Source organism: Muntiacus reevesi, chromosome 17 (genome assembly GCF_963930625.1).
Source record: "Muntiacus reevesi chromosome 17, mMunRee1.1, whole genome shotgun sequence".
NCBI lineage: Eukaryota > Metazoa > Chordata > Mammalia > Artiodactyla > Cervidae > Muntiacus > Muntiacus reevesi.
In genome coordinates, this window is record NC_089265.1 from 41,357,471 (window position 1) to 41,371,132 (window position 13,662).

The following is a 13,662-nucleotide window of genomic DNA, read 5'->3' on the forward strand; positions in this document are numbered from 1 at the left end:
GTGTGGATCACAATAAACTGTAGAAAATTCTGAAAGAGATGGGAATACCAGACCACCTGACCTGCCTCTTGAGAAACCTGTATGCAGATCAGGAAGCAACATTAGAACTGGACATGAAACAACAGACTGGTTCCAAATAGGAAAAGGAGTACATCAAGGCTGAAAGAAGCACAAGCTGGAATCAAGATTGCCGGGAGAAATAGCAATAACCTCAGATATGCAGATGACACCACCCTTATGGCAAAGAGTGAAGAGGAACTAAAACGCCTCTTGATGAAAGTGAAAGAGGAGAGTGAAAAAGTTGGCTTAAAGCTCAACATTCAGAAAACTAAGATCATGGCATCTGGTCCCATCACCTCATGGGAAATAGATGGGGAGACAGTGGAAACAGTGTCAGACTTTATTTTTTTGGGCTCCAAAATCACTGCAGATGGTGATTGCAGCCATGAAATTAACAGACACTACTCCTTGGAAGGAAAGTTATGACCAACCTAGACAGCATATTAAAAAGCAGAGACATTACTTTGCCAACAAAGGTCCGTCTAGTCAAGGCTATGGTTTTTCCAGTGGTCATGTATGGATGTGACAGTTGGGCTGTGAAGAAAGCTGAGCGCCGAAAAATTGATGCTTCTGAACTGTGGTGTTGGAGAAGACTCTTGAGAGTCCCTTGGACTGCAAGGAGATCCAACCAGTACAACTTAAAGATCAGTCCTGGGTGTTCATTGGAAGGACTGATGCTGAAGCTGAAACTCCAGTACTTTGGCCACCTCATGCGAAGAGCTGACTCATTTGAAAAGACCCTGATGCTGGGAGGGATTGGGGGCAGGAGGAGGAGGGGATAACAGAGGATGAGATGGCTGGATGGTATCACCGTCTCGATGGGCATGAGTTTGAGTCAACTCTCGGAATTGGTGATGGACAGGGAGGCCTGGCATGCTGCAATTCATGGGGTTGCAAAGAGTCGGACATGACTGAGCGACTGAACTGAACTGATGGGATATAATGTCATGACTACCTAGAGAAAATAATCTTAATAGCAAAGTAGCCTTCATGGAGCCCATCCAATTACTAACTACAGAACTTTGAGCATTTAAAAATGTTCAAATAATTTTTCTTCAGCTCTCATTTTGATTCTGTTCACTGAATTAATCAATGTTTCTCAAAGAGGCTGTGACAGGCCAAATAAAAGTGAAGAAGAATGCTAAAAAGTACCTACCACAAATACCTTCCTTTTCCCTTGAAACATAAAAATTTTAATGAATGTTTCCCCCCAACAAAACAAACATTTCAACGATATTTGGCTTTGTGAGAGACTTAAAATTTAAGTTTAAAGATACTATTTTGATGCCAAATCTGGGTTACATTTTTAAAAAGGTCATGAGGCAGAACTGTCATGTGGAGAGGTAACATGAACCAACCTGCATATTCGTTTGAGAGGCAAAGGAAGCACATTTTTTCCAGGCTTTGCAAATAGTTTCCTCAAACAAATCTGCCAATGGACAAAAATTCATACACATATAAGAAAATTTCCAAGTTTTACTGTTGCTGAAACTGAATTTTTTTCTTTTGGTTTGAGGCAGAACCTTTATTAGCTCCCTACTCATTAAAAAGAAAAAAGCCAATGAATAAATCAATACTATCGTTTAGAATGCCTGATGATTTTAATATTGGCAGATGTCTTGGTTCATGTTGAAGAAAATATTGGAATTGGAGGAAACAGCAGGTCTACTAAGAAATAAATTGTTCAGATGCCCCCAACAACTTCTGGAAACATATCCCTGCTTTGGGTACTTCGTGAGGGAGAAGGCTTGTCTGGGTTTCGGAGGTGGGAGAACTTGCAAGATCTCAGGTGACTGCAGGAAAAAGTTGCACATGTGTCTTTCTATAGATCAACTCAGCTGTGAGCCATTTTGGTGTCTTTAGGAGGCTGGGGTTTGCCTCCAAGGAGGCAAGGAGGTAGTCATTCCTCCAAGGAGAGGTAGTCATTCCTACTCTTTGTCTCTCAGCACCAAGAACTGTGCCTGGCATATGGTAGGGACTCAAAAATACTGGTTAGGTGGTTGCATCAACTTTACTCATAGGGTGAGAAGTACTGCTTAAGTGGCAAGATTTTCAAAGGACAGGTAGCCTGCTCTATGACAGAGGGCAAGGAAAGAGGAGGGGAAGAGTTCTCGCTCCCATGCTCCCACCAGGATAGGTCCACGGGGGCTGTGCCTGCTCCCAGACCATTTGGAGGGTTGAGTAACAGTTGTTGTCATGAACTTCACTTCTCCCTGACTTAGAAAAAGAAAGAGGCAGTGCTTTGTCAGCTGCTGGCTTGGGATACAAAAGTTTTCATGCTAGAGTTGGTTTCATTTCAACTCAACTTTGGGAGAAGACACTAGAGAGCATGCCACAGAAGATGGATGTGCCCAGAGCCTGAAATTAATCTAATGTTGTAAGTCACTCATGCTTCAATTTAGAAAAGGATGTTCTAAAGTCCAGAAGGGAGAGGATATATGCATACGTATGCCTTTTCATTTTGCCATACAGTAGAAACTAACGTAACACTAAAGCAACTATACTCCAATAAAAATTAATTTTTAAAAAGCATGTCCCTAAAAAAAAAAAAAAAAAAGCATGTCCCTTTGTTAAATAAATAAATAAAAATAAATGTAATTCCAGGAAAAGATGAGAAAGGGTCTTTGAGATGGTCTTCTTATTAAATATATAATTATTAGCCTAGGCATGGAAATCTCTTAAAAATAATTAAAATGAGCCAGTAAGTTGAGGAACTCAACTTCACTCAACTTTTATCTTCACTAAACTGTAATATTTATATTTTCACATGGAACTCAGTTTACATGGTTCTTAGTTTACATTTTGAAGGTTGTCAAACAAAGAACATTAAAGAGGTGAGGTGGAATAGCACAGTCTTGAAAGCTTTATAACCCTTCTGGATTTTAGGCCAGTGGAAAAATAAAATTCATTTTTTAATTATAAAAGGTACATGACATGTGACTGCTAAGCCCTGGTTTTTAAAAAAATTACCTTCTTACACTGTCAAAACCCAGTCGTTCCCTACTCACTGTTCTATTTTACTTTGTGCTGTGGGACCAGCCTGAACTGCCCTCACCCAAAACCCCAGGGCATTCTGGCTTCTGCAGAGAGAGGCCAAGGGCAGACTGTCTGAGGCCTTAAAACCACAGGACGTACACTACTGGAGAGATGGCCAAACACTTCACGGGAAGAGTGGCTCCATAAAGTGCACAGGAAAGCGGGAACAAAGAATGAAAAACCGAACCATAGAGAAGATTTCTCCCTCCCCCAAATGGCAGAAGAAATAAGATGGAACAATTCCCCGAAGGACGGCTCATCAGAAGACAAGCCACTTCAAAGAGCTAATTTTAAAATAATAATTTAAAAAACTAACAGAAGTAGGGAAATCAAAGAAAGAAGGCTTTTTGAATTTTAGGAAGCTGCTTCTAATCTAGGCTAACTATTCATCATCATCATCAAAAGCAGCCCCAGGTTCACTGTCCTTTCATCACCCTTTCTCTGCCACTTCTGCTCCCACCAACCTTACCTTCCCACCCCCTATAAAAACAGGATGCTTCATGAACCTTCCTGCTGAAATCTAGGTAAAGGATCACTGGAGGGAAAGGAAACGACATTCATGCCGAGTGAATGAACAGAGCAGGATTTTTTGTCAGGACAATTGTTTACAGGCAGTAACGCTAAAGCATGATGGGCTCAAAGTGAATGAGTATAAACTACAGACCAAACGGGGCTTCCCTGCTGCTTCAGTGGTTAAAAAAAAAAAAATCTACCTGCCAAGGCAGGAGACACACGTTCAATCCCTGATCCGGGAAGATTGCACATGTCTCGTGGCAATTAAGTCCATGCGCCACAACTGCTGTGCCTGAACTCTAGAGTCTGTGAGCTGCAACTGCTGAAGCCTGCACGCCCGAGTGCCCGAGCTCTGTGACGAGAGAAGCCACTGCAACGAGAAGCGCTGCAACCAGAGTGGCCCCCACTTGCGGCAGCTAGAGAAAAGCCTGCTCAGCACAGCAGTGAAGAGCAAGCACAGCCATAAATAAATACGTTTTATAATAAAAAGACAGTGAGAGGTTGTGACTTACGCAATCAATGACATCAGTGTACACAGAACCTCAACACTATTTCATTACTGATGATGGACCCACATTCTTTTTTTATATTTGAAGCAGGGAGGGGAGGATGTGTAAGTATGCATAATGAACAGTACAACCCCCAAATGAAATTCTACTCTCTCTATACCACAGCGTATATTTCTGCAGCCTCCTATCCAGCACATCTTTAAACAAAGTGCCAGATTTCTAAGGTGTGACTTAGGATGAAAGAAGCTGACAGGGTAAGAGAAAACTCTTTGCAAAAAGTGCCAACAGTGATGTCTTAGGACACTGGAATAGTTTCCCAGTCTTTCTCGGCCCTACGCTTCAAGGGCAAAAAACAAAATGCCTGTTTTCCTTTAATAAATCATGACTCCATCTGCTTTGAAAAGGAAAAGATACCTAGGTGGGTCTCAATCTAGAAAGTGAGTAAATTCTGCCCTCAAGTGGCTAAATGTTGTACTGCAAGGAGACTGTGGCAAAACCTGACATGGTTGCTAAGTAATCTTAGGTAATCAGTTACTTCAGGGGGTGTTTTCATTCTTCTAAAAAGGACGACTGAATTTTAGAGCAAAGCATCAGAAAAGTGGGGATTGTGCTCCTCATTTATTATTGAGACCAACTTGCCAGAGAAAAGTGTGGGAATTTAATTATCTGGATAATTTTGGCACCAGGAATTCACTTAATTCAAATGATTAGATTTTGCCTGGGCTGTCACCACTACTTCTTTAAGAAAGCGTTTGTTTACAATAAGCTTCGTGTTCCACAAACAACTGCCTTCTAAGTCTAGAAAAATCAAGGATTCAGTTTTGGGGCTGTCTCACAGCTAAAATGGGGTTAGACATTCCTTTAAAGGGTGAAGGGCTTCCCAGGTGGCTCAGACAAAAAAGAATCTGCCTGCACTGTGATATACCAGGGTTCTATCCCTGGGTTGGGAAGATCCCGTGGAGAAGGGAATGTTAACCCACTCCAGGATTCTTGCCTGGAGAATTCCATGGACAGAGAAGCCTGGTAGGCTACAGTCCATTGGATCACAAAGAGTCGCACATAACTAAGTGATTAACACTTTCACTTCACTTTTAAAGGGTGAAAAGTAGGAATTTATACAATAGATATATTTGCACATGTGTGAAAGTTTATATGAGGTTCTTCATTGTAACATCATTTATAATGTTAAAAGATCAACAGCAGCTTAGATCCTCATTAGTCTGGGCTTAAATGAATCGTGATACACCTATATGATGAGATTTAGTACAGGCATTAAAAAAAAGCACAAGATCATTCTCTATTCATATAGAAGTACTCTCCACAATATAGCGTTCAGTGAGAAATCAAAGTGTGAAGATTATGTTATACTTGCATTCTGAGAGGAAAAATGCAGGGTTGTACTGGCTTGTACATACATAGCTTATTTCTGGAAGGATAAACAAGAAACTGATTTTTAAAATGGCTGTTTCCAATTGCCAAAAATAGGATTGAGCTGTGAAATGTACACAATTTTCACCTGTTCTGTTCACTAGTATTTCTCCAGTGTCTAGAAAAGGGCCTGGAACATTGAAGGCATTCGACAATATTTGTGGAAAAGATGAATAAAATCAAATATATATACATGTACACACACACACAGATACACACACACATAGACTATCGCCAAAGAGGGGAATTACACAGCTGGAGGTCAAGCATGGAAGAGAGAATTTTCATTGTGCTTTCATGTACTTTTAAAATATTGAACTATTAGAATAGGTTACCTATTCCAAAGTAAAATTCAAACAACTAAAGAAACAAATAAGGATGGGGAGTTATTATTTGGAACAGTTATTTAAGTAAGGCATTGTTTTGATGGTGATTTAGACAGGGTCAATCACATTATAAAACTATGAATCATTGATTAGCAATAACCTTGGAATACTTACAGCATCTGAGGAGCATTACACCATAAAAAAAAAACTGTCCTCACAGGGAGAGGTTTTCTGGGTGTTGCAGATTGCTTACAGACAAGTACTTGCTCTGTGCCAAAGCCGTCTACCTGGGATCCAGGCACATGCTTTCAAAGTCAGGAGGATTAAGTCACAAGGCGCCCTCCCTCAGTTTCCAGTGACTTGATTCACTGGGGGCCTTTGGATGGCTCCAAGGAGTAGAAGAACTCATTAAGAGTGACCATGAAAGGGAGGGAGGAGAGGCTTTGATTCTCAAAGAAGGGTGTTACACCCTTAAGGCCTTCCCCAGACCTCCTGGATGGGAGTCTCCAGGTAGGGCTGGACACCTGCATTTCTATAAAGCTCTACAAACTAACTCTGAGACACACTACTCTTCTGGCCCCCACCCCCAAGACTGAAAAGATCCACTCCGGACAGAGACACAACTGCGCTCAGATTGGACAAAATGAAGCTCCTCTCAAGGATGCCATCCATTCTCCATGCCCTGACTCCTTCCTAAACACCTCACCCAGAATTACTTCTCGTTTATTCCTTTCCTTAGAAACGCTCTTCACTAAATTTTAACTCGAGTTCGTCATTCAAGACCAGCTTGCACATTGATCCTATGCCATTCTATTTTGCCCCGTAGGATGCAAGCCTGGCAGCGTTCCTCAGAATGCCACTGTGATTCGGGAGGCACCTCCCTATTAGACCAGAAAGCAGGAGAGCTTTGAGAAGACAAACTTCTTGTCCGAGAATATTCAGCTAAAAAGGAGGCGGCCTGAAAACAGCTAATTATCCATCAAAGAAATCATGTTCTAACTGATATGCTTGTTCTCAGCAAGCACAGTCCTCCACAGCGAGCCTGATAATTGGATAAAAAGACCTCAGAGGCTCTTGGGGGCTGGGATGAGAGATGAAAACACACTTTATGTGGATTTCTCTAATGTAATCACCAGTTACAGGGACGGCAAGGAACTTAACAAGCTCATTACAACCTCAGCGCCTGTGATCTCCCCACAAACTCCCGTAACAGCCAGAGGATAAAACTCCCTTAAAGCCCTCGCGGGGCCTTGGCCTCAGGCCGCAGGAGGCAGGATGAAAACCTGCCTCCATCAACAGGCAGCTGGCGTCTCCCGTTACCAGCTGCTGGGCCACACGGAAAATAAGCCAGGAGTCGGTTCAGACGTGTTCTTGGCCTAACAACCAGTATTTTCTTAATCTGGGCATGGAGAAAAGAATGCCAAACTCAGAGTTGGATAATCCTGTTTATCAACCTAATTTTTCCAGCTGTTCTGCTCTGCTTTCTGAATGACTGTCCTTTTTGTGATTTTTGAAAAAGCTCTGGTGAGGGTCTGCTTCGGGACAGGCTTGTCTGACCCACAGAGGCTGCCCACGGCACTGCGGAAGCCGCAGCCCCTGGTCCAGGAGATGTTGGCCATTCCTGGAGTGGGTACTTTTGGCTCTAGAAGTTCATCTCTTCCTCAGAGCAAGTGTTTGTTGTATGCGTGATCGACCCTCCTTGGTTCATGGGGATGCTTCCACAGCCAGGCCCAGTTCTTCTATAACTGGTCTACCAGTAGATTATTTCTCAAAGCAATCTGCATAAGGGAGGGGCAGCAGGGCAGCAGCCGCAGAGAAGACAGCATGAACGGTGGTGCCCGTAGTGGGCAGCACCGTGACCCTGACTGAGGGTACCTGGAGGGGCAGGGCTGTTAAACGAGGCACTTAAAGAGGTCGGAGGGCAGGGAGGCTGAGGGCAGGAGGGCAGCTCAGGCTATCCCAGGCCAATTTTATTTGAGGCTCCATGGCAGCTACTCCTTTAAGAGAGGTAAAGAACCTGAGTTCTATTCATATGGTATTAAGCAGAAACCCTAACCACCTGAGAATCCTATAAAATGTGACTCTAGCCACAACTCACACTTCAGGCCAGACACCTGCCATGCGTCCATGTAATAGCTCCCCCCACTCAAGGGAGCTCTGAAGTTCACGCAAAAGATACCCAGATTGGAAAGCTGAATCCTGGCTTTGTCAATGTAGGCATTCCCTGCTTGGTCCAGTACATATATTCTCCACCAGTGTCTGGTAGATCAAATTTTTATGTGATGCCATATTTCAAATTTATGAGCTGAATCCACTATCAAACAGAATTATTCCCAAATTGATCTGCTTGGTAAAATTTAATTTTCATTTATTTGATTTCCTTAAAGGGATACAAAAAACGACTGGAATTATAGACATGGCAACAGCAAGATCAACAGGAAAAGCTACCCTACCTACCATACTCTTAGAAAAACAGAAAATCAGAAATTGCCATCCCTACTGAAATAATTTTGGAAAATTCTTAAAGAGACAAGAATACCAGACCACTTTACCTGTCTCCTTAGAAACCTGTATGCAGGTCAGGAAGCAACAGTTAGAACCTTACATGGAACCTTACATGGAACAACTGACTGGTTCAAAATCGGGAAAGGAGTAGGACAGGCTGTCACCGTGCTTATTTAACTTATATGTAGAGTACATCATGTGAAATGCCAGGTGGATAAATCACAAGCTAGAATCAAGAAAGAACCTCATATATGCAGATGATACCATCCTAACAGCAGAAAGCGAAGAGAAACTAAAGGGCCTCTTGATGAGGTGAAAGAGGAGAGAGAAAAAAACTGGCTTAAAACTCAACATTCAAAAAACTGAGATCATGGCATCTGGTCTCATCACTTCATGGCAAATAGAAGAGGAAAAAGTGGAAGCAGTGACCGATTTTATTTTCATGAGCTCCAAAATTACAGTGGATGGTGACTGCAGCCATGAAATTAAATAACGCTTGCTCCTAGGAAGAAAAGCTATGACAAACCTAGACAGCATATTTAAAAGCAGAGACATCATTTTGCTGACAAAGGTCCGTAGAGTCAAAGCTATGGTTTTTCCAGTGGTCATGTATGGATGCGAGAGTTGGACTATAAAGAAGGCCAAGTGTCAAAGAATTGATGTTTTCGAATTGTGGTGTTGGAGAAGACTCTTGAGAGTCCCTTGGACTGCAAGGAGATCCAACCAGTCAATCCTAAGGAAATCAACCCTGAATATTCACTGAATGGACTGATGCTGAAGCTGAAGTTCCATTACTTTGGCCACCTGATGCAAAGAGCTGACTCACTGGAAAAGACGCTGTTGCTGGGGAAGATTGAAGGCAAAAGTAGAAGAGGGCGGCAGAGATGATTAGACAGCATCACCAACACAATGGACATGAATTTGAGCAAACTCAGGGAGATAGCAAAAGACAGGGAAGCCCGATGTGCTGCAGTCCATGGGGTCACAGAGTCAGACACGACTTAGCAACTTATTGACCACCACAAACAACTGAAATAATAGTCTCGGGAGAGCTAAGACTTTAGACCACACCTGCTATTGATATCATAACGTAAAGAGGTTTAGAGACCTTTGTTTGAAAGGAGACTCTGATTTAAAGCAGAGGGGACAGAAAAGTCATGAGGTTACAGTTTCAGCAAAAATGAGAAGATGAGGTCACCAAGGGTAAACTGTGTTAGCTTCCCAGTTTCACTTGGGTTCAGATCTGACTTGAGTCTCTCATTTCTGTTTTGCGAAATGGGAGTGGTGATGGGAGAAAGGGAAGAATTATTCTAGGACGGGGTTACTATCAAGACCAACCTAATCAAAACCACTACAAAGCATATGTAGACTAGAGAAGAAACACTAAAAATTTAACAACAGCATGAGAAATTCAGACAAGATACTCTCTCAGTTCTTTAACATTTTCACATAGTAAGATTCTGAGCCAAGTTTACCATAAATGCTCCTTCCTTAAACAAGATATAAAAGATGGTGGTGTGGGAGCTAAAAGAAGACCAAAGCTAAAGAGAAGTATTGTGTTCTATAACTCCTGAACAGAGACCTGGTTTTTAATGGGGTGGCTTTGGCATTTCCACAGTGCACAGAACAGCTAAAGAATATTCACTTTGCACCTGTGGGTCTGTTTCTCGTGATGCCAAGTTGGGTCCATAGTAATCCGCTCAGACTTGTCCTCCTCGGCACTCCTACATTTCTGAATCAGTAGGTGCACTAATGCATTCTGAGTCCTGCTGTGATGTAATTAAGGATAATGTTTGCAGCAAGGAGTAGAGAGAGTTGTAAATGTCTCCCATGGGTGATTAAATGCTGAGGGGAAGTTGAACAACTATAGAATTTATTTGGTGCAAGTTTATTCCAATGCCAGGAGCATTCTGTTTTCCAGTTATAGGATAGGTTTCTAAAAAGATACACACAGCATCCATAGCAAAAGTTTTCATGTCCTCATCTCCCTCTAGGGAATGGAGAACAGAAACTACTGCATCCGAGGAATGTTTATTTATCTAGGAGGGAGACTTGGGAATCAGAACTCTTTTACACTGCGGGCATGACTGCTAACTGACAGAACTTTGGAAACAAGCGATAGTGTAAATAAAACTGAAACTATATATTACTGTGATCCAATATTCACTTCTAGGCACATTGCTTAGGGAAGTTTTCATATAGGTGCACAGAGACACAAAGACAAAAATTCTCACTGCACAGTGTTTTAAGAGCCCAACACTGAAAAAAAATCAATACAAAAATAGGAAATAGATAAAAATATGGCCACTTTACAGAAAGGAACAGTATATAGTAGTTTAAAAGAATGACAAAACAAAAACACAGAAAACACACAAAACTACGAAGTGTCATTTCTAGTGGGAGAAAATGTGCTTATTGTAATATTCTTCTCTTCATTAAAAAAAATCTTCTCAAAATAAAAGTACATGAGCAGCAATACTTTTGGCAGATGGATGCTGACAAGCTCCCTCTGAGACCCCATATGAAGGACCTCCGAGAAACTGAAGCTACCTAACCTTTTGGACCTTTACTGTCTTAGCTCCATGCTATCCAATATGGTAGCCACTAGCCACATGTAGCTACTTGAATTTGAATTCAAATTAATTAAAGTTAAATAAAATGATAATTTTAGTTCCTACACTGCAGTGGGTACATGTCAAATGCTGAAGGACCACATGTGGCTAGTGGTTACCATATAGAACATGCCTATCATTCCTCTAAATTCTATTGACAGCGGATCTTGAGTTAAAAACCTGTCTTTCAGACAACTTGAACTCTTTCAGTCATTGCTCTTTCCCCAATATGTCCTTTTGCCCATAGGAAAACCAAGGTAATGACTTAGGAGGATTTTTTTGTTTGTTTCTAGAAGGAATATGTCCACTATAATTCTGTATTTCAATTATGACTTAAGTAACATTTTCTTCTGGGAAAAAAAAGAAACTGAGATAAATCATCTTTAGAAAGTGATCCAGCCATTATCTGTAATTTTGTAAGCATCTTATTTCATTTCCCCAAAACTTAGCAAGTAGGAAAATAGGTCAAAGAAAGATGAAAGTGTTACCAAACAAGACTCAAAATTTTAGTTCAATGGATTTCCAAGAGACTTTATTTCTTACCTGTACACAGTATGAGGGACATATACTTCTCGGATGGGAAATTCCAGTATCTCTTTGTGTGGGCGTCCCCGGTTTTCAGGAAAGGGCCTCACTGGCAGCATTTCAGGAGTCAGACAGCAATTGATGGTCTCTGGAGCCAGAGCTACCTCCAGTTTGAGCAAGCCTAAATTTGGGAAGAAAACAGGCCTGTCTTAGCGAAGACGTCATATACAAAGGATCAAGAAAGACTGCTATATTTCTTTTATGAAAATGAGGATAAGTTGTACAAGTATGAGAATTTTGGAATGCTCAGATAATTTCCTATAGTTTGAGAAAAAGTATGTCATGATGATTTTTGAGATTTGGCTTCTAGAACTTAAAAAAGCAAGAAATTGTAAAAATAAGTAAGAACATTAGAGGATCTTTAAAGTCCCTTCTAGAACTACCATACCATAAGTGCATAGTTCAATAATTTCTCTTCATCACAAGCACTAAAAATTGGTGATTTTCACAGTGGGTTCCCTGGTATCCCCAGGGAGCTGCAGAAGTGCCTCATACAGCCTCACCTTCCACCAAAGCATTTCACTGTTTTCTTATGCTAAGGGTTCCATACAATATGATAAAAGAGGCTTCTCTGTTCACACAATTATCTGATTTTCAGAGTGAGCAATCAAATATAAAGCATGATGTTTATTTACGGAAACAACCCTTTAATAAAATAGAAAGCATTAACAGATTTGCCCCCAGAACTAGACCTTAATTCCTAATGCAATATCCTATATTTCACTTGACAAAAAAACTGCAGCATTACACGAATGAAGCGCCTAGTCCCAAATAGCTTTGGCATAGCAGAGAGGATAAAGACAAGCCATTCACACCTGGAATTGACTTGACTCTTCTCTGTAGGGATGAAGATCTTTTGTAGTCAGCCAAAAACTTGAATAAGTCTTCATCACTGAGGCGATCTCCCTCCTGCCAAGAGAGAAGTCAGGCTTGGTGTAGATGCATCACAGACTCCTGGGGCTGGGACCAAGGATTTCTCAGAAAATTTTTATTTTTAAGTTTTATTCTAACATGTCTTTCATAGATATGCGGCAACTCTGAAATCATTAGTCATCCTCTTGTTAAATATTATTTCTCTACCACTCCCAACACACTCTGGCTCTTCAGTCCTCCTGGGGACCGGTCTTTTACTGCATTTCTGAGGACCACTGAGGATCTAGACCAAAAGCTCTTCCCCATATAACTCAACCCACTGATACCTGTTTACTCCCTGGAACAAAACAGAATAAGTTTATATCTTTCTTCAAAGATCTGAAGATGGAGACAGCATCTTTCTATCTTTTTCCTCATGTTTTTCATATATCAAATATCCTCATATTTTTCACATTTGTTTTGGCTAAGAAAGCTAAGCATAAACACTACCCTCCACGTGCCTGCATGGGACAGGTATGCTGCCAAGGGATATATGTGCCCAAGTTCCAATCCTTACAGCAGCCCAGTAAGGAAGGCAGGTAGGTAGGTGTGTCCTATTCCTAAGTACAGATGAGAAAACTCTGACTTAGTTATGTCAAGTACATTGCCCCCCAAGGCAACACAATTGTGAATATTCCCCCAATAGCGATCCTTTCAGTTCCCTGTGAGCTCTATCATGAGGTATGGCATACAGAAACCTCAGTATTTCTTCTGCATTTCAGTTAACATAACCCCTTGTTTACATAACCCCTTGACATGTCCTATGAGAACTGCTTGCGCTTCGGAACATTTTCCAAAACAGAGTCAAACTAAGTATAAGTCAAGTTATGTTTTGGGTACTAAAATACATATCAAGTAAAATTGACCATTTTTGAGTGCAAACAATCTCCAGAATACTTGGAGTTTGCAAAACTGAAACTCTATCCCTATTAAACAACTTTCCATTTCCCCCTTCCTGTAGCCCCTAGTCACCCTCATTCTGCTTTCTGTCATTCCACTTTCTGTCTCTATGAATTTGATGACACTAGGAAGTTCTTCATTCTTTAAGTAGTCTCAAAAGTTTCTGAGCTAACAAAGAATACCATCTATAATGGTCACACTCAGTGAGGAAGCAGGCATGTGGCGAAAGCCTGCACTTGGGAAAAGGGGTGAGATGGGCAACTTCCGGGTCAAGAA

General features: G+C 41.3%; 1 protein-coding gene across 4 annotated transcripts in view; it reads right to left on the reverse strand.

The window, feature by feature from the left end:
- The window catches only part of DOCK8 (dedicator of cytokinesis 8), a 222,900-nt gene that overhangs the window by 99,977 nt on the left and 109,261 nt on the right, over positions 1–13,662 (reverse strand). For all 4 annotated transcript variants that reach the window (XM_065907912.1, XM_065907916.1, XM_065907913.1 and 1 more), the window contains 2 exons: positions 12,390–12,483; positions 11,533–11,695 (listed from right to left, as the gene is read on the reverse strand). In XM_065907912.1, the coding sequence (XP_065763984.1) occupies positions 11,533–11,695; positions 12,390–12,483 (257 nt within the window). The remainder of the gene's footprint in view (positions 1–11,532; positions 11,696–12,389; positions 12,484–13,662) is intronic.